Source organism: Polypterus senegalus, chromosome 15 (genome assembly GCF_016835505.1).
Source record: "Polypterus senegalus isolate Bchr_013 chromosome 15, ASM1683550v1, whole genome shotgun sequence".
Taxonomy (NCBI): domain Eukaryota; kingdom Metazoa; phylum Chordata; class Cladistia; order Polypteriformes; family Polypteridae; genus Polypterus; species Polypterus senegalus.
In genome coordinates this window covers 112185856-112207651 of record NC_053168.1, presented here as the reverse complement: position 1 = coordinate 112207651, position 21796 = coordinate 112185856, and the positions used below count along the sequence as shown (strand labels likewise).

The 21796-nt window shown below is 37.7% G+C and overlaps 1 protein-coding gene across 2 annotated transcripts in view; it reads left to right on the top strand.

Annotated features, from left to right (window-relative positions):
• Positions 1-21796, top strand: part of galnt1 (UDP-N-acetyl-alpha-D-galactosamine:polypeptide N-acetylgalactosaminyltransferase 1) — a 507921-nt gene that overhangs the window by 207579 nt on the left and 278546 nt on the right. For both annotated transcript variants that reach the window (XM_039737531.1, XM_039737532.1), the window contains one exon: positions 11246-11414. In XM_039737531.1, the coding sequence (XP_039593465.1) occupies positions 11246-11414 (169 nt within the window). The remainder of the gene's footprint in view (positions 1-11245; positions 11415-21796) is intronic.

The following is a 21796-nucleotide window of genomic DNA, read 5'->3' as shown; positions in this document are numbered from 1 at the left end:
ACTTTTGCTTAACTTCATTTTCTTCATTAGTTTTTTTCTTTTTTGCCACGCTTTCGTCACTTTCATTCGCTGGGTGTTTCAATAGAAAGCTGTCCAAGGAGCTTTGTTTCTTTCTCCCCTTTAGAATGTTTTCTGAAATGAGTTAGGCAAGTGTCATTAAATAGTGCCTCTACACAACCAGTTGCAACTTTTTCAAGGTGTTTCTTTTCAATAAAGTCTGAAACTTTTTCCCACATTGCCAACACTTCCTTTATCTTACTTGAAGAGATAACCTTCTCCACCTCTGGCTCCACTGCGATACCAATCTCCTGCAGAACCACTGTATGTTCCTGCGTCTATAGTTCCGTCAACTCCTCTGTATTCAGTTCCTCGGAATGTGCAGCGACAAGCTTGTTGATGTCTCCCTCATCCACCTCCAGGCCCATGGACTTTCCGAGGGACACACGCTTCTCCAGCATTTCCTGTTCAGGTCTAAATCCTTCAAAGTCCCTTTCAGCCACAGGTTTTTCCATGTAGAGGTCAAGGTCCTTTTTGTAACACCCTGCCAGGCCATATCAATAATTTTGAGGTATATGACAATGTTGTAGTGGTCCTTCCAGAATTCTTGAAGAGTGAGGTTTGTGCTCTCCGTAACCTCAAAGCAGCGTCGGAACATTTTTGGTAAAATGTTTCTTGAAATTGGAGATCACCTGTTGGTCCAGGGCTGTAGGATAGGGGTGGAAGGTACAGAACCTTTATAAAGATGAACTACTCGAGGATGTCGTCCTCAAGGTTTGGTGGGTGGGCAGTAGCATTGTCAAGGACGAGAAAGGCTTGCAGGGGTAAGTCATTGACCTCGAGGTATTTCTTAACGGCAGGACCAAAGACAAAGTTGACACACTCCACAAAAAACTGCATGGTGACCCACGCCTTTGGGTTTGCCCTCCACATAACCTGCAGTTTCCCTTTTAAAACCTTATGCTTCTTGAAGGCTCTAGGGTTTTCTGAGTGGTATACGAGCAGCGGCTTGATCTTGCAATCGCCACTCGCATTTGAACACCGTGCGAGGGTCAACCTATCCTTCATGGGCTTGTGACCTGGCATCTTCTTTTCTTCTGCAGTTATGTAAGTTTTGCTTGGCATCTTCTTCCAGAAGAGCCATGTCTCGTCACAGATGACGACTTTTTTTTTTTTTTGGGGGGTTGTTGAATGTTTTTACAAATTCCTCAGCTGCCTTAGAATCAGAGCTCGCTGCCTCACCATGCCTGACAACAGAGTGAATGCCGGTCCTTTTTCGGAAATTTTCGAACCACCCCCGACTGGCTTTGAACTGCTCTTGTGAAGCCTCACATACTGAAGTACTTGGGGTCTGCTGCAGCAAATCTGCATAAATGGCTTGTGCTTTCTCTCAAATTATAATCTCTGTCACAGTGTCTCCTGCGAGCTGCTTCTCTGTCAACCACAAAAACAGCAGGTTCTCCATCTTTTCATGGACATAGTTGCGTAGCTTTGCAATAATTTTAACGTCTTTAGCTGGAGTTACAGCCTTTATTGCTTCAGAATACTACATATCGTAGAAGTAATGCGATCGTACTGCGTTTACAAGTCTATTACTCTTACGCCTTGCTCATGTTTGTCTATTATCTCATGCTTTAATTCCATGGATATCACCTTTTTCCTTTTCTCATCACTGTTCTTTACACTCACCTTCTTAGGACTCATGATTATACGAAAAAAATTAGCTTATAACTGTACCAAAAAAAACCCACAAAATTAAAACTCAACATGACAGAAATGCTTTTGTGGCGAGGTAAACACGTGAACTGAACGCGTAAGACTCAGGAATCAATGCCAACTGGCTGCGACGTCACCGAAGCTGGCTCATATCTCCAATTTTGGCTCGTAACTCAACGCAAAAAATCGACCTAGTGATGGCTTGTATCTCTAAATACTTGTATGTTGGGGCACTTGTATCTCAAGGTACCACTGTACATGCCTTTCAAAGTTTGTGTTTGTGCATAAATTTTTAAGTATGTCTCAAGGTAGTGTTTGGGAGTTGGAAATCTTGTTTTTCATTGTGATTTACCTACATTTTGCCTTATTGTTTCAGTGATTTTAAAAAGAAAGACAAAAGATTTCCCTTTTTTGCTTAAAATGATTTATCTTGCATAAACAGATGGCTATGCTGGTGTACAGTAGCAGTGTCTCAGGTCAAAATAAGTTTAAGATTATAACAAGATTAAATTAAACACCATGACTTCAGTAATTCTGGCCCAATTGCTTTCTAGTCTATTTATCATCATTAAGATGTTTCTGTACCTTGTTTGGAGTCCACCTGTGGTCAGTACATAGAAATATTGCAAAAAATCCTCATATCCAGATATGTGAAGTTTGTCATGTCATTTCCGAGAAGACTTCAAGCAGTTATCGCTGCCAAAGGTGCTTAAAAAAATCCTGTTTTTGTTTTGTCATTCTATGATTGATTATTTTCTTTAATGAATCTAAGAATGTAAACACCTAGTAGACTGTAAAATGAATGGAAAGCTGGAGAGGTTAAATGTTACTTTTACTGGATCTTTATTTTAAAATGTTTTCTTGAATATTTTGACCTCATTAGTTACTGTGGAGATACATTGAAATAGTTCAGGGTGAATTCAATTCCATTACATGTCATGGTGGCGCTTAGAATTAAGTTCTAGTTCTGATACTACTTGGTGATTCCCATTCCTGTTTTTTTTTTTGGCTGCAGCTTTAATACATTGAAGTATTTTGAGTGCTTTGATCTAATTATATCTTACTTGTTATTTTCTTTATATACATCTTATAATTTATTAGTGTGTTTCCTTTTGTTTTAAAATGTTGTAGCCTTTTGCTATATTAAAATTGAGTATTGGAGTACTGTATGTGTTATGTGAAGGTCTTCCAAAACTGTCAACCCTTTAGATGAGTCAGTGTAGAAACATTGCCAAAATTAGGTGGGAAGATTATTGACAAAAGAGTAAACAGAAGTCATATAGAAGTGGGCAGTCTGCCTTAGCTGATCCTTAAGGATAGTGGCACAATTAAATGGGCATTTAGGTGTAAATAGAGATATATACTGCTGTGTGTTGATTTGTCTATCCCTGTTGTCCCTTCTTTCTGAGATAATTATTTTATTTCCGCGTATTGTAGTATTTTGTTGTTTTAGACCACGAGTTCAAATTACTGCGAGTTAAAATTATTAATATCTTAGTTTGTGTGTAAGAAAAATAGCCTGTAGCATTTTTTTTAAATAGGATGCTAAGTGTATTTCAAACATATATTTACTTCTGAATATTTTGTTAACATCTTTTACCTTTATAACCTACTTCTGTATTGTATGACATGCTAAGTATTTTGTAATTGTATCAAAAGTTAGGATATAATAATTGTAATAAATTGGTGAGTTGTTTGTGTTTTTAATTCTTAGTTGTATACAATTCTTATATATAGCCAATATTTTTTTTGTCTGTTGCATTTGTCTGCTACCAACAGGGTGGTTAGTCTTCTAAATTATTCTCTTACCACTGTGCTAACAATTTTGATGAACTCTCACACTGTTGTTTTGTATGAAATCAAATAAGTAAAAAGCATTTTCTATCACTCTGTTTAGAAGGACTTAGTCACCTTAAACAGCTAAAGCCTGTTACAGGAGATTATGTTATGTTATTCTTGCATGTCTGATCTCTTTTTCGTCTGCTGCTCCTCTTAAATGTGGTGTTCCTCAGGGATCCATTTTGGGTCCTATTTTATTCTATGTATACTTCCACCCTATTGGAGCTATTTTAAGGGAATTTAACATTTCTTTTCACTACTATGCTGATGATAGACAGGTTTATATTCCCGTCTGCAACTCTGCAATGAATCAACTGCACACCTGACTTTTTGAACTAAGATCCTGGATTGCTAATTATTTTCTTGATCTGAATCAAAATAAAACGGAGGTGCTTATAGTGGGTCCATCGGCTAAAGCCCAAATTGGTTTTAGACTTCTCGGCTCTTTCTCTGTCTTTTGCAAACCTCATGTCTGCAATCTTAGAGTTATTTTTGACAGTAACCTCTCTTTTGAGAAACAGATTAATTCTGTAGTCAACAGTTGCTTTTTCCAGCTTCGTCTTTTAGGTAAGATCAAGCCTTTTTTTTTTTTTTATCATCTAGGTATCTTGAGAAAAGCTACTCATGCTTTTATCTTTTCTCGCCTTGATTACTACAAATCGCTGTATTCTGGGATTAGCAAATCCCTGATATGCAGGTTACAGTTGGTCCAGAATGCTGCTGCTCGCTTTCTGGTTGGGGCAAGAAATATTAGCTTCTTTACACTGGCTGCCTGTCAGTTTTCAAATTCATTTTAAAATCTTGTTGCTAGTTTTTAAATCTTTACATGGGCTTGTTCCTGCCTATTTATCTGAATTGTGTGCTTTATACCAGCCATCTAGAGTGCTTAGATCTTCTGGTCAGTGTACCAAGTGTAAAACTAAGGGGGGACATGGCTTTTTTAGCTGCTGCTCCTCACCTGTGGAACTCTTTAACCTCATTATGTAAAGGAGTCGTCTACAATTGATCTGTTCAAAACAAGATTAAAGACTCATTTCTATTCACTTGCTTTCCATGACCTTCAGTAATACTGATGGTTTCCTCATTGTGATTATGTAATCTTACTTCTATTTATTATTTATTTTATTTATGTTTAATATATTTTATTTCTATTTATGTTAATTGTATGTTTTTTCTTCTTTTATTGTAAAGCACTTTGGCCACAGAATTCCTATGTTGTTTTAAATGTGCTATATAATTAAATTGACATTGACATCTCACACATGGATGGATCTCACACATAGGATTTTTGCTTAGGGTTATTTGCACTTGGATGTGTCTGAACCATGTAGTTAGTTAATGAACATAGTGTGATATAATGGGTAAGTAGTTGAACATGGACATCCAAGAGCACAAGTTAAACTTTCACACTCATTAATTGTTTGGCCTTCACAAAACGTGTAAAATACACCATAAGTAATTTTTAAGACAATTGCTACATAAAACATAGTATGAAATATTTGAGAATCACACCCTTTTGGCAGTAACCACACAGAATCCTCTCCTGGTGCACTTTACTTTTTCTTGCATAATATTTACAACTGTAATGGAATTTCTTCCTAATATTTAGAAAGCATGTGAGTAACACAAATATGTTGCTGTTTTACTGTTTGTATTGCTTGATGAATCACACATACTTTGTCAAGTAGCATCATGGTTCCATTGTCTTGGGTTTGAATCCAACACCTTTTTTCAGTATTGCGGAGTTAATATGTTCCCACATTAACTCCACAATATGTCAATAGATGTTTTTCCTGGGGTGCTCCAGGTTTTCACAATCATTCCAAAATATTAAGTTAGTTTAATCGGTACTTGTAAATTAGTCCCATGTGAGAAATGAACTGATATTCAGGGTTTGTTCCTGCCTTTCCCTGATATTGCTAGGGTAGGCTGTGGCCTGTCACTGTGCTGAACTGGATCAGGTGAGCTTAAGCATGTAGTATATAGACAGATATTTAATGTTGCATACTATTCCCCTTTATCACCTCAGTGATACAGTGAGGTTTAGAATTTACCTTTATAGACCATTACTCAATTTTTATCCTTATCTTTTGATTCCTTGAATTACTCAATCGTCATCCTTGTCTTTTGATTCTTTGAAGATTTAATCCTCCAAATATATTGTGCCCAGTCACATACTGTCTCAAACATCAGTGTTTCTGTGTGTGATTAGAGAGCATTTGTAAGAGTTTTCTGCCACAGTCTAAAACACATGATTTCTGGCTGAAAGGAATCAATACATCGACCCTGGATATGTCTACCATGATAGACTAGCTTTCCTAACTTGTGCTATTTGCTTCTTATTTAGGCTGGAACATCCTATAGACCATCATTTTGATAAGTGAGTTGAAAAATAGAATGATGCCTTCAGCTTACCTGTGTTTTCTTGATTGCTTAACTGCTTTGTGGTGCATCTACTCTGGTGCACTCATTCATTTTAATTAACCTTTTTTGTCCACATGTTTACTGCATTTCACAGTTTTACAACCCTGATGATGTCACTATAACTGATTTAAAAGCAGTCAACTTATCTTCCCTTGCTACAGTGTCCCTTGGTTATTCAGAAAACAAATAACTATGGTTTTGAACAACTAATTTGCTCATAATTCAGAACACACTTTAGACCACAGTGCTGTGTTTGCAGTGTTGAAGACAACTGTCAAACCATAGGTAATAGGAAACTCCTAAGGGACATATTGTGTGATGTCTTGGAATTAGGGAGGGTGGAATTTACAGTATACTTTAACTTCATTCATTTAACAAAAAAATGTTAACATGGATTCAGTAAAAGATAAACTAAACTCTACAATTTCTTGTAAATTTAATCACAAATTTTATTTTGCCAGTGTGATCAGCACTGTTGATAGAATGTTGAACTATTTTATCTGCATCAGCTGGATTCTTGAAACATTCAGGGATGAGGGCTTCTTCATTTTTTATAAAAGACATTGGGATTATTCATGTTAAAGTGAAAAGATATTTGTCCCATTAAGGATTTTGAATATCATTCTTTATTTTTGTCTCCAGTGCCTATATATGATAATTACTGTAGCTGTGCAACTTCACAGCCTTCTGTAGTTATGATCCTCATCATGCATATGCTCTGCCGGCATTGAAGCACACTTACATTTAGATCACTTATTTTTATATGGCAAACTCTTCTTGTTGTAAAAGCTGAAAAAAGATCAACCTCCTGACCTTCAATATTTAGAGATGCACTAATAATAAAAACTATATAGATTAACTTTTCATTTGACATTGACTTTCAGGAAAAAATAGATTGAGAGGTCACCCAGTGACAAAAACCATTTACATACTGGTTCATAAATCAGTAAAAGTCTACATTAGCTTGTTCATTTTCTCTGTTACAATTTGAAATGTGGCCCAGGTTTGACTTTCACAAATACTGCAACCCAGACACACTTGTTGAAATACGGAAAATATCATTTATTTATAACATAAGGATAGTAGAAGATCTGTCTGTGTGTATATATGTGTATATGTATATGTACATGTGTATATTTTGTGGAACACCACCCGGACAAAGACAGGCAGACATCTTTTAAGCACCACAACACGTTTATTTACAACACTAATATTTACAAGGTGAAGCACACAACCCCAAAAATCCCCCGAAGTCCAGACCTCACAATGTCTCTCTTTTTTTCAAGCCACCTCCTCTCCTCTCCTCCCAAGCTCCATCTTTCTCCGCTCCCGACTCAAGCCCTCGAATGGAGGGAGGTGGCTCCTTTTATACACACCCGGATGTGCTCCAGGTGTCTCCTGATTAGTTTCCTCCAGCACTCCCAAGTGTGGTGGAAGTACCGGCTGTGCACCCGGAAGCCCTCCGGGCGCCCCTGGTCGTCTTCCCCCCCAGCACTTCTGGCTGTGGCGGAAGTGCTGAGGGCCAGGACTCCTCAGGCATTGGGGCGCACCCTGGCGGTGACCACAGGCCACTATAGGGTTGCGCTTCTAATCTCTGTTCCCATGGTCCCCAAAGCCACCAGGGCTATTTCCCCCTCATGATCTGTAGGATGTGTAAGCCCTCCTCCAGTCCCCCTGGGCGTCCTGGCTGGGTACCACCCCCTAGCCACTCGCCACAGTGCCCCACCGCAAGCTGGGACCCCTGGGGCCAGCGGCCTGTCCCGCAAGGGCACGTCTCCCATGGTAAGAAGCCGACACACTCCACTCCAGGGCTCAGTCCTGCAAAACATAAATCAGAACAAGGGGCGGAGACATTGCCATGACGCCACCACTTGGCGTCTCTCTGCTTAATATACGGGCAACGCTCCCCACTCTGACTGGCACCCTGGTGCTTGCCACTTCGGCCCCTCTTCCGAGATCTCCGTGCCCCCCATGTTGAACTGGACCACGTGTCTGCCTGGGGGATTGCCAACTGGGATCCCGAGCTGTTTCGATGTGTAGTGGGTGTGCGGCAATGCACTTTACCCCAACTTGACTTGATTTATATAGCGCTTTTCTCACTACTCAAAGCGCTATGCAATTGCAGGTTAAGGGCCTTGTTCAAGGGCCCAACAGAGCCGAGTCCCTATGGGCATTTACGGGATTCACACCGTTTTATCCATTTCCTGAGCTTTGTTTGGTATTTTTAAAAAATAAGGGTAAAATAACACCGCTGCAAACAGTGCTCCCCCTACATGTCCATCTCCAACAATGGACAAGGACAGATTTTTTCATATCTTTCTCATAAAAATAAATCTGAAACCAAGAAGGCATCTGAGTTAAATTAGTGAAATTACCAGAATAAATCTAGAATACGCCAGGTATCCAAATCAGGAATGTTATAGGAAAAGACAGGTTTTGCAGTCACAGTTTAACCTCCTGATTACTAAAGAAACAGAAAGCTTATCTTTAAATCGTGGCATCATTATTATGAGCAGAGAGAGATGGCCAATAAGATTTTAGCCCAACATATCCACAAACACGAAGTACATAATGGAATAACAGTAATTTACAACACAGATGTAGAAAACATTATTGACCACAAAAATAAAACCTACACATTTAGAGTGTACTTATTATAAGTCCTTATATTCTACTCATTTTAAAGAAGATAAGACATAATCTAATCAGTTTTTTGATTCATTACAGATACCACAGCTGGTTACTTCTAGTACTATGGAACTGGATAAACCTCTGACACTTTTAGAATTACTGGATGCTATAAACTCACTTCACAGTGGGAAAGCAGCTGGCCCTGATCTTTGCCCAGTGGAATTTTATAAAACATTTTCGAATAAGTTAACTCCATTATTATTAGCAATTTCGTAGATGCTAAAGACAACCAAATCCTACCTCAAAGAAAAATAAGGACTTATTACAATGTGCAACATGCAGACCAATGTCTTCAGAATAACGATGTTAAAATACTTTCCAAAGTTCTAGCCAGAAGGACTGAGAAAGTGCTTCCTTCTGTGACATCACAAGAAAAAAACGGGTTTATTACATTAAGGGAAGACACTTCAAAACTTCAACATCTGTTTAATATAATACATTCTCGATTACAAGATTCATTGCTCAATTCCATTTTTTTGCTTAGATCGGATTTACCTACCCTGATGGTTCACATTGATAAGTACAAGTGACCTGTATCTAAGTGTAATGTGAAGGCATATGTCCTCTGAAATGGCATGCATATGCACATGGGTAGTTTGTGTGGGAGTCATCTGCATCAACAACAGCCAAAGCATCATATTTTTCAGACAACTCAAGGTATTAGGCTATGTTCCATTTAGCTTGGATGTCGGAGCTTGGACATGTCACCAGAGTTCCAATAAAATATTCAGAAAAGCACTTTGGATTTGTCCGGGAAAATCCTTGTTGTTTGCTCCACGGAAATAAACTACTAGGGTGTTGACTCCCCCTTTGCAACTATAACAGCCTCCACTCTTCTGGAAAGGCTTTCCACAAGAAATCTATCTCAATGGTGTTCAGTGGGGTTTAGGTCAGAGCTGTGTGCAGGCCACTCGAGTTCCACCACAGCAATCTCATCAAACCATGTCTTTATGCCCTTGGCTTTGTATACTGGGGCGCGGTCATGACAGAACAGAAAAGGGCCTTCCCCAGACTGTTGGTACGAAGTTGGAAGCACACAGTTGTCTAAAATGTCTTGGTATGCTGCAGCATTAACAGCACACCTAAACAGGAACCAAGGGGATGAGCTCATACTCTGAAAAACCTGCCCAGACAATTATAACTCCTCCAAAAACTTTATAATAAACACTATGCAGCACAGAAGATAGTGTTGTCCTGCCAGCCTCTAAAACCCATATTTCTGTCTGACAGATAGTGAAGAGCCCATTTTCAGTGCTCCATAATCCGGTGACAGAATGCTTTACAACCCTCCAGCTGACTCTTGACATTGCACATAGCGATCTTAGGCTTGTGTGCAGCTATTTGTCCATGGAAACCCATTTTATGAAGGTTCTTATACTTGGTTCTTGTGCTGATATTGCTTCTAGAGGTAGTTTAGAGCTCTTTTGTCAGAGAGCAACACAGGAAAGACGATTTTTATACTATGCTGTCCATCCCACTTTGGCTCAGTTCTGAGTGTGCATGGTCTATTACTTTATGGCTGAGCTGTTCTTGATCCAAAACACTTTCAATTCATAATAATAGTACTTACAGTTGACAGTGGCAGATCTAGAAATATTGTGTTAAGATTAATAATTGCCATAAAACAGAAATCAGGGCACACTTTCACATTTTTTGCTTTTGTTGTGATGATTTGAAAATTGTTTTTGTCTCATGTTTTAATTGAAAATGAAGATTAAGTTAATGATTTAATGCAAGCCATTAGTGACCAGTGCTGTGCATAAGCAAACAATATGGGAAACATCCATTATAGGGATCTCACATTACTTGTGTTGAATAACCCACGTGTCACATGTAGATTCCTCACAACATGCAACATGCATGCATTTTCTTTTGTTAAAATATTTCTAAATATATGCATCCAGGAAAATAAGCACTCATCATAAACAGAAAATGCAATCACATGGGATTGAGTTTCTGATTTAAAGATCACTACAAAACACATGGGGTGTGTAATATAAGATTTTTAGGAGGAGTATTTCTTTAAAGTCTTAAATTAAATTAACACCTTGTATTTATATAGACAGGTGAACTGAAATGCGTTTTTTTGCATCTAATACTAGTAACTAGCAGGTATTCCTGACAAGATAAACGGATCCTGCACTGAAGCTGCTGACTGAAAATCATAACTCTTATGAACTGTACCTTAACAACTCTTTTAATATTAAGGGTTTCATTAGGGGATGGGGAGGTAAGGGGTTGGAGAAATGCACTCTAATTAAATAATGATCAATTTATAAAGGAATGAATTGTTAGAGAAAGTATTTATGTTTACATGTTGTTACTATACAGAGGGTTAGATATCTAAGTGTTTTTTCTGAAAATATCACACAATCAGTGCTCACAGAAATCTGTCTGCTCAGTATGTCTTTATGGATTATAGTTTAGAAAGTAATTCTGTGAGTTAAATTTCATTTCCACTTAAGTTCAATTGTCTGTAATTTCTTGTGATTGTTATTGCCTTGTACAATAGCCTCAGCATTCTAGACTTTATTTTCCCACATCACAGTCCTGAATTCTCCCCATCATCTACTTACAGATGTTATCCAAAAACCTCAGGAAGGCCCAGGAGAGATGGGAAAGCCTGTTGTCATCCCAAAGGAGAAACAGGAAAACATGAAAGAGTTGTTTAAAATCAATCAGTTCAATCTTATGGCCAGTGACATGATAGCACTTAATCGATCACTGCCTGATGTTCGCTTGGAAGGGTAAGTACATCCAAAAACAAACTTTTTTTTCTTTTATCTTTTTTCCTATTTTTCTATTTCATAAGTTTTGCCCAAAGATATTTTACCAGCAGTGTTGCTTTATGTGATGCTTTAATACAGAAATGTGAACATGGCAGTAAAATCCTTAATTTGCTTTATTTTAGAATGCACAGCAGTAGACTTCTTAACATCCGAGATGTATTCAAAATTAAAAATGTGTTATACAGATAAAATTGTATGCGGGTGATTTGGAAATCTAGAAACTAAAAATAAGCTATAAATTGTGCGATGGTAATATTTGTAAAACTAATGCAGTAACTTTCTACAAAGTTAAGGGGTAAAAAAGAAATGTTTTGAAATTATAATCAACAATATTTTTCTACTTTGTTTTGATAAAGTTTACTATTACTAATTGTTGCTAGACAGAGTAAGAATTATTCTGTATAACCAGAGGGCTTTTTGGCCTATATCACTATGATTCAATTAGAAGCATAATTTGACAAGCTTTTTATTTGAGTGGTATATTCATCTTATCCAAAATATTTTGGTTTTCTCATGTAAATTGTGTAGCTCTGAGTTAAACTGCTCTTCCACTGCAATAGACTGCAGACGGTATAAACAGAAATGCATTAGATAGGCTTTAAGTCCAATTATGATACAGTAATTTTCTGTGTGTTGAGTTAAGTTTGTATTAGTAGAATGGGTTATTGATTTGAAAAATTAATTAATATGAGTCACAAATTTATGAATGCCGATAAGCAATTGACTTGAGACATTTAAGTAAAAAGGAAAATCTTTGTAATTCTTCAGTACAGCAGGTGAAGTTTGGGGAAAAAAAGGTTTGGCATCATGTATTGCATAGATTTTCCAAGAAAATAGTCAGTGAGGGATTTCGTGAGGGCTAGCTTAATTAGCCTACATAAAACATGCTGACCTCTTTTGCTCATGTCACTTGGTATACTATTTTTAGCTTGACAAATTCTCAACTCTAGATTTCACACAATATTCAAAATATGTTTCTTTTCAATATGAAGAAACAAAGTAGTGACTGATGGTGAAGTGGAAAAAAACTTCTAGTAGGGGTATTCTCCAGAGAAAAAGAAAAAAAAAGCATCTTCACTGTCTCAGTTGTATTGTGATGTTGAACAAGGCCCTGTGATGTTAGTAGTGCTATCTCCAGATAGTTGTGTTTTAACTATCTCCAGAGATTCTTAGCTAAGCCATAGGAAATGTGTTTTAATCAAGCAGACTTTAAATGTCTCTATGCAACAACTGATGTTAGCACTGCAGATAAAACCTTTATAAGTCTCTCCCACTGAATTCAAACTCTTCCTCCCCAGAGATTCCAGTTTTCAAAGTGTAGCAAAAGATTTAATGGGTTGTTATGTTAATTTCACATTATTCCTAAACAAGTGCATAGAGCTTATCATTAAAAATGCAATACAGACTTTTCAGCTTTGCTTTTGGCTGTCTTGTTTTGGGGAAAAAATGTCCTTAATAAAAGTATTTAAACAATCACAAATCATGGCAAAAATCACCAAGGTTTAAACATGTTGGGAGAATAAATTAAATCTGCATATTACTGATTTGATAATAAATTAAAATAACTATACAAATAGAAAAATTCTCCATGGTTTAAATGTTTTGGAAAGATGAGTTAATACTCCATGTTACATATTTAAATAATGCTTTAGCAAACCTACTGTGAGCTAAACATTTATACGTTCAGTTACCCATCCATCTCTCCAGTGCATACTAAAAAGTGTAAAGCTTTTAGCCATGTGTTCTTTTAGATTATATGCTGTAGGTGCTTCTATTTGTACGTCTGGGGCATACAGAGTTTTATTTTGAATTCTTATTCTAGTCTATCAGAGTGAGCCATACCATTAAAAATGAGCATTACTTTTTGTAATGGTCTTCAGCAAACATTTCTTGTGTATGAAAGGTGGATTTAGAAATGTATTTTGTTGAAAGCCCAAACCTAGTAAAATTAATATCTGAACTATTCTCTAAAATTATTGGAGAGGACTTCAAATTGGACACTAAGATCTCAGCAACTTACCACATACAGGTGCCGGTCATAAAATTAGAATATCATGACAAAGTTGATTTATTTCAGTAATTCCATTCAAAAAGTGAAACTTGTATATTAGATTCATTTATTACACACAGACTGATGTATTTCAAATGTTTATTTCTTTTAATTTTGATGATTATAACTGATGGAATGGATGGAATGTATCAAAACCAAAATACCTGGTTGTCCTTTTCAACAAACTACGGGTTAAAGAAAATTTGATGTTGATTCTCAGACAGTAAGAGGCGATTATATTTGAAAATAACTGCATTCATATTTTCCCAGATTTCCCTCCTTCAACAGCTGCTAAATGAGCCAGATTCTACAGCATTAAACAGTGCTTACACAAAGCCAAAATCAGATACTGTCTCTAGCTTTCCTGCTAAATTGAAAGTGATTTTTGATTACCATTTCTACATCTTCATTTCTACCAAAGAAGCAGAAAAAGAACTAAAAAGACTGATCCTGACAACATTTAAAAAATGAACATGGGCTATATTGAGTTTTGGTAACACAAAGAAGATTCTGCTTGAAACTTGGTCTATTTGTAATGTGCCATTTTCAGTAACTACATTCTACTTCCTTCTCAGCCACTTTTTTGATTTTATTTTTTCTTTGTTTTTTCTTTTCATATAAAATATTGAAATTTCTTTCATTAAATATATTTATATTTCAGTAAACACTAAGTAACTATTTATTTACTATGTTATTAGACCTTTTTTCTGCCTAAGGGGACTGTTTAACATCATACCCTAGGCTTATTGTATGTGAACTGTACTATCATAAGTTATCACCGTTTCCAAGAGGACTACTTAACATCATACTCTAGGTTTTTTGTATCTGGACTGTACTATCATAAGATATCTCAATTTTAATCTTTACTGCTGCTGTGGATTTGGTTTGTTTTGGACGTGCTCTGTCTCTTGGCATGTCAGAGGACTGGGACTTTGCAAAATGGGGAAGGACTTGGTGGGGTGGGGAGAAAGAGAGCAAGTTACTTCTCATCTATTCTTCCTAACCCAACAACTATAACTGGCAATATACTATAAACAATGTACTACTTTTACTTAAATTTACAAAATTTTCTTAGAAATCCAGAAGCAGTGTCTGTCTGACCAAACAGTGAACTTTGTGAACTGGAATGTCAAAGGTCTCTATCACGAGACAGGTGTAAATGCCAAGATAGTATTTTTACAGGAGACTGACTGAAGTAAGAACCAGTTTTGGTTGCAGATTATATTGGCCAAATCTTTCCCTCCATTTATACAAAGAAAAGTAGAGGTGTGGGAATCTTAATACACAAAACTATCTCATTTGTAGTCTTAGATGTAGTATCTGATCCTGAAGGAACATAATGGCAGTGGGTAATTTATTCTAATCTAAAGTAATTTTGATACATTTCTACGCACCTGGAGTGGTTGATAGAGTTTTCATCTATTCCTGATGTGAACAGTCATAAAATTATAATGGCTGGAGACTTTGTGTTTTAAATCCAGGCATGAATAGATCTTCAAATATAATGGCGATAACTTATAACAGTGCAAAAATCACACAGTTTATAATGGATAATAAGTTATCAGACCTACGGAGTTTTTTTAAAAACAAACTCGAGCATTTTTCTTCTTCTCACCAGTACATCACAGTTCAGTAATCCCTCGCTATATCGCGCTTCGACTTTCGCGGCTTCACTCTATCACGGATTTTAAATGTAAGCACATCTAAATATATATCACGGATTTTTCGCTGGTTCGCCGCTTTCTGCGGACAATGGGTCTTTTAATTTAGGTTACGTGCTTCCTCAGTTTGATTGCCCAGTTGGTTTCAGACAAGGGACGCTATTGGCGGATGGCTTAGAAGCTACCCAATCGGAGCATGTATTACATATTAACTAAAACTCCTCAATGCTATAAGATATGCTTCAGCGTGCTTGTTTTGTTTGCTTCTCTCTGTCTCTCTCACTCTCTCTGCCTGACAGAGAGGGTGTGAGCAGAGGGGGCTGTTTACACAGTGGCTGTTTGCCTAGAAGATAGGACGCTCCTCTACAAAATGCCGCTTTATCGCGGTGCTTCTGTATACTTAAAAGTGCATGTATTGATTTTTGATTGTTTGCTTTTCTTAGCGAGCGCTCTCTCTGACATTATCTGCTCTTCACGGTGCTCCTTTGAAGATAAGATATGTTTGCATTCTTTTAATTGTGAGAAAGAACTGCCATCTCTGCCTTGTAATGAAGCACAGTTTAAACGTTTGACTAAAGGGTGTTATTTCATGTCTAGAGGGCTCTAATAATGTTAAGTGTGGGGGAGTTTATAAGGGCTTAAAATATATAGAAATAACCATACAAACATATGGTTTCTACTTCGCGGAAATTCATTTATCGCGGCAGAGTCTGGAACGGATTAACCGCGATAAACGAGGGTTGACTGTTCTTTTTTTTTTTGTTAATAATTTATTGGCAACTGTCAAATCCTTCAAGTACGTAATGTTATCACTGATCACACCCCTCTGATCATGGAGTTTAAATCACTGTGCCCTACGCACTTATCTTGTAGTTGGTGTCTTTACCTCCTCTCATTAACTAATAATAACTACAGAATTTCTCCGAGCAAATTGATTATTTTCTTGACACAGATGCATTCTTAGAGGCCTCTGTAGGAATACTATGGGAAACTGAAGGCTTTTTTAAGAGGACAGATTATTTCATTTCTTTCCCACAAAAACTAATTGGAAACCAAAGGGTGTTGGAGCTGATCAATGAAATTACCAGAATAGATAAAGAATACGTAAGGTCTCCAAATGAGACACTTTATAGGAAAAGACAGGTTTTGCCATCAGTATTTAACCTCTTGACAAAAAACGAAGCAAAACAGCTCATTTTTAAAGAGAGACATCAACACTATGAACACTGAGAGAAGACTAATAAGATCTTAGCTCAACAAATCCACAAGCAGGAAGTTCGCAACACAATAACAGAAATTGGAGATAAAATCACTGACCATAAAAATACAGGGTGGCACACGATAAAGTGGCCCGGCTCCACCGAGACAGCTGCATTATGCGGTGAAGAGAATAATGATCAAATTTGGTTCTAACATTTACAGAAGCTGCTGAAAGCGATTTCATTGTGCGTCAATACATCTCTGTACCCGTTTCCACATGTTCATGTACACTCTTTACAACGTCATGGGATTGATTATGCTGGCATGCGTACAGGTCTCTATTATTCTTGGCAATTTAAATGGAACCTGTTGTGTACCACTTTTTCACTAACTTCTGGATGCTCATTTTAAGTGGCTGTCCACGTTGATGAAACTAATTGGAGAAAATTTCCCTTGTTTCTTTGATGGAACCTGTCCACTCGTATGCTTCCACTATTGCAATTCTTTCTTGCAATGAATACTGCATTTTGTTAATTTCAGATGCACTAGTATGCACTGACCACTTCAGTACACTGCCGCCACAAAAGTGGTTTCCAGGGGGGCAAGGAAACAAGGCTGGTGACACAATCGCAACTGCCTATCCGGTGGCAAATGAGACGGGAGTCATCTTGGTGGAGATGGGACACTGTTTTCTGGGCCACCCTGTATAATCCACACATTTAGAGAGTATTGTAAGTCCTTGTATTCTACTCAGTTTAAAGGTGTCAAGACACAATCTAATGAGTTTTTTGACACATTATAAATACCACAGTTTTATACGCTTATTGCTGAGGAACTGGATAAACCACTGACACTCTTAGAATTACTGGATTCTATAAACTCACACCATTGTGGGAAAGCAGCAGACCCTGATGATTACCTAGTGGAATTTTATTCAAAAATTCAAATTAGTTAACTCCACAATGTTTTTTAGAAGCTAGAGAACAAAATACTGCTTCAAACTTTTTGCCAAGCATTAATTACTGTCTTCCCAAAGAAAACTAAGGACTTAATACACTGTGCATCATACAGACAAATTTCACTTCTGAATAATTCTAATCTTTGATGTTTGTTTAATGTAATGTAATCGCCCATAAAATCTAACACACCAGAGATCCTATTATTTTTGGATGCAGAAAAGGCATTTGACATGGTTGAATGGGAATACCTTTTCACCACATTGCACAACTTTAGGTTTGGACCAAATGTATGTGCATGGATCAAACTACTCTATACCAGTCAAGACACCTAGTACTTCTTGATTAAGAGAACAACCAGTTTCAATGTGATAATCTGGTATATTATTGAGCTCCTCACCTATTTCAAAGAGCGATTTCAACATCACTTAAAAACAAAAAAAGACTTATTTCAGCTGCTTATATTAATAATATTCTCTGCTTAGGTCCTACCCGGAGATGTCCACAAGGAAACGGATGTAGATTTAACAGGAAAAAGATATTCAGAAGAATAAGCTCCTCCTTTTCCATTACCATCCATTATACCACTTGCAGAGACATAACAGTTACACTGATTTGTTGGTCAATTTCAGTCTCACCTCTAGATTTTCAGTTGCAAGATAACCTAACATGCAGCACACAGAGAAAAACTCTAAAGACACTGGGAGAATGTGCAATCTCCACTCAGGCTGTTTGATTTCAAGCCTTGTCTCTGAAGTTGCAAGTCAGAATCCATAACTACTGTACTGCCCTTTGCATAGATGTCATTAATTTAGTAGATTTATAAGGTGCTTCCTTCAGCAGTATGTAAACACAACTCTTACTTCACAAAATGCTTTGTTTATTTGATGATGTTAAAGCTGATGTCCAAATTTTGTGTTTTATTCTAAATATCTGCATTTCTCAGCAGTTTGTGAAATATAATTATTCTCTCTTGCTAGCCACTCTAGAAATTTGTATTATTTTAAGTAACTGTTTTTCCTGCCATACGTGCCTGTGACGATGCGGGTTCGGCTCCACACTCCCATTGCTGTTTGGAAGCACTTGAACTCAACACCGTTAATAATGTCACCGAGTTGAGCTAAACAGTGAGACAACATTTGGAGCAAGAGGATGGTTCAAAAAGGTGCATAGTGCTTTTATTAAAAATCCAACAAATCGAAACAAAGTGCAACAGTGCAGTGTCCACAGTTCAATAAATTTTCATTAAATAAATACTCCATAAAAAGAAAAACCGTGGAGGTTTAAAAATCAACAAAAAGAAAATCTTCTTAAAACAACGAGGTTAAAATGTTCAACAGAAAACAGTCTTTAAAATCATTAGCAAGCCCGGTCTCCAGCATCTCTCCTGCTTCACTCATCTGGGCCCCGCAACAAGTGAGACGCTCACTTTGCAGCTAACCTTCTTTATACCTACTTCTGCTGTCAGTTGCCTTACCGATCCTTGGCTCCGGTCGGCCCCTCCGGACAGAGACTTGGGAATTCCCCATGACCATGGCTCTCACGCAGGGAACACCACGTCCCAAGTCCCGACTCTTGCTATCTTCCGCGGAGAGTCCTGTGCCTTCCGATCACTCCCGCCCTTCATATCTACAGTGGTGTGAAAAACTATTTGCCTCCTTCCTGATTTCTTATTCTTTTGCATGTTTGTCACACAAAATGTTTCTGATCATCAAACACATTTAACCATTAGTCAAATATAAACACAAGTAAATACAAAATGCAGTTTTTAAATGATGGTTTTTATTATTTTGGGAGAAAAAAAATCCAAACCTACATGGCCCTGTGTGAAAAAGTAATTGCCCCCTTGTTAAAAAATAACCTAACTGTGGTGTATCACACCTGAGTTCAATTTCTGCAGCCACCCCCAGGCCTGATTACTGCCACACCTGTTTCAGTCAAGAAATCACTTAAATAGGAGCTGCCTGACACAGAGATGTAGACCAAAAGCACCTCAAAAGCTAGACTTCATGCCAAGATCCAAAGAAATTCAGGAACAAATGAGTAATTGAGATCTATCAGTCTGGTAAAGGTTATAAAGCCATTTCTAAAGCTTTGGGACTCCAGCGAACCACAGTGAGAGCCATTATCCACAAATGGCAAAAACATGGAACATTGGTGAACCTTCCCAGGTGTGGCCGGCCGACTGAAATTACCCCAAGAGCGCAAAGACGACTCATCCGAGAGGTCACAAAAGACCCCAGGACAACGTCTAAAGAACTGCAGGCCTCACTTGCCTCAATTAAGGTCAGTGTTCACGACTCCACTATAAGAAAGAGACTGAGCAAAAACGGCCTGCATGGCAGATTTCCAAGACGCAAACCACTGTTAAGCAAAAAGAACATTAGGGCTCGTCTCAATTTTGCTAAGAAACATCTCAATGATTGCCAACACTTTTGGGAAAACACCTTGTGGACTGATGAGACAAAAGTTGAACTTTTTGGAAGGCAAATGTCCCGTTACATCTGGCGTAAAAGGAACACAGCATTTCAGAAAAAGAACATCATACCAACAGTAAAATATGGTGGTGGTAGTGTGATGGTCTGGGGTTGTTTTGCTGCTTCGGGACCTAGAAGGCTTGCTGTGATAGATGGAACCATGAATTCTACTGTCTACCAAAAAATCCTGAAGGAGAATGTCCGGCCATCTGTTCGTCAACTCAAGCTGAAGCGATCTTGGGTGCTGCAACAGGACAATGACCCAAAACACACCAGCAAATCCACCTCTGAATGGCTGAAGAAAAACAAAATGAAGACTTTGGAGTGGCCTAGTCAAAGTCCTGACCTGAATCCAATTGAGATGCTATGGCATGACCTTAAAAAGGCGGTTCATGCTAGAAAACCCTCAAATAAAGCTGAATTACAACAATTCTTCAAAGATGAGTGGGCCAGAATTCCTCCAGAGCGCTGTAAAAGACTCATTGCAAGTTATCGCAAATGCTTGATTGCAGTTATTGCTGCTAAGGGTGGCCCAACCAGTTATTAGGTTCGGGGGGCAATTACTTTTTCACACAGGGCCATGTAGGTTTGGATTTTTTCTCCTAAATAATAAAACCATCATTTAAAACTGCATTTTGTGTTTACTTGTGTTATATTTGACTAATGGTTAAATGTGTTTGATGATCAGAAACATTTTGTGTGACAAACATGCAAAAGAATAAGAAATCAGGAAGGGGGCAAATAGTTTTTCACACCACTGTAACTCTACGGGAGCGACCACAACTTCTGCCAGGGGTTGGCCAAACACCCAGGCTGCCTTCAGCTGCCTGCGAGCGCTTGCTCGCCTGCTTCCTGCTGCACTGACTTGCTCTCTCCCTCCTCACTGCTTCCTGCTCCAACCTCCGTTTACTTCTGTTCTTTTACTTTCGTTTTCTGATCGATCTTTCTTCTTGTTCCTTTTTTTCCCTTAACCGACTCGCGCTTCTTTTATATAGCGAGGGGCCATAGCAGCTGCAGCATATTAGCCACGGGAACAATCACGGATGTGGGCAGTCCCTCATCTGTGCACTAGGTGAGAAACGCCCACACCGCAGATTGCCCAGTGGCTTGCTATGGCCCAACGCCCCCTCGCTTAAGCCGCTGTGAGATTGGTGATTATTTATTTAAAAATGGCCTTTGCTCAGTGAGCTGTGGACCCATAACACCACAGTGCCAGTCCCAGAAGTTTTGATTTGATTGTTCATGCTCTTATCGCTAAGGTGATAAATGGGATGCCTTTCAGAAAATGATCTGGGTGTTATAAAATACACATTGTAATAACTAGTTTGAATTGCCATTATTTTTAAAAGCATTAAATAGTCACTGATCTTCAGAAAGAAAAGAGAAAACTAGTGGATTTTGCTAAGCCTGGTTCTCAATGATTGCAGAATTCCTTTTTCATGTCTACTCAGGAAATCTCAGGAGGTAAATGTTTTTGATTCTAAAATGCAATAAACTTTAGTGAAGTTCATTGTGTAGGCAATAGACTGCTTGAGTTTTATGTGCAGTAATCGGTTGATCAGTTATTTAAGCAGTGTTCTTATGTAGCATCTATCTTAATGAAAATCAGAGCTTTCTTTAGAAGGTAATCATTAAAATCAGTATGTAGCCAAGATTATTGAATTGTTCAAGAAGCAAGTTTTTTTTTTATAAGAAAAGAAAAGGTTACTATGGAATTAATTTCAATAGTAATTGACTTTGGAGATTAGTTTTTTTCTTTCTTTCTTTTGTTAATTGGACTTCTTTCATTTTCAAATGGTTTCTCTTGGTGCCCATTTGTTCTATTTTTTCACATTTTTACCATATGAGCAGTGAGTGCCTAGTCTAGTAATTTTATTTAAAAAATAGCTAAAGTAATTCATGAGTCATTGATCTTTATTTCTCAAATTTGATTTAGACTCTGTTTTCTTTGCTTTTAATTTTTCGCTTATAATAATAGCCTAAAAAAAACAAACTA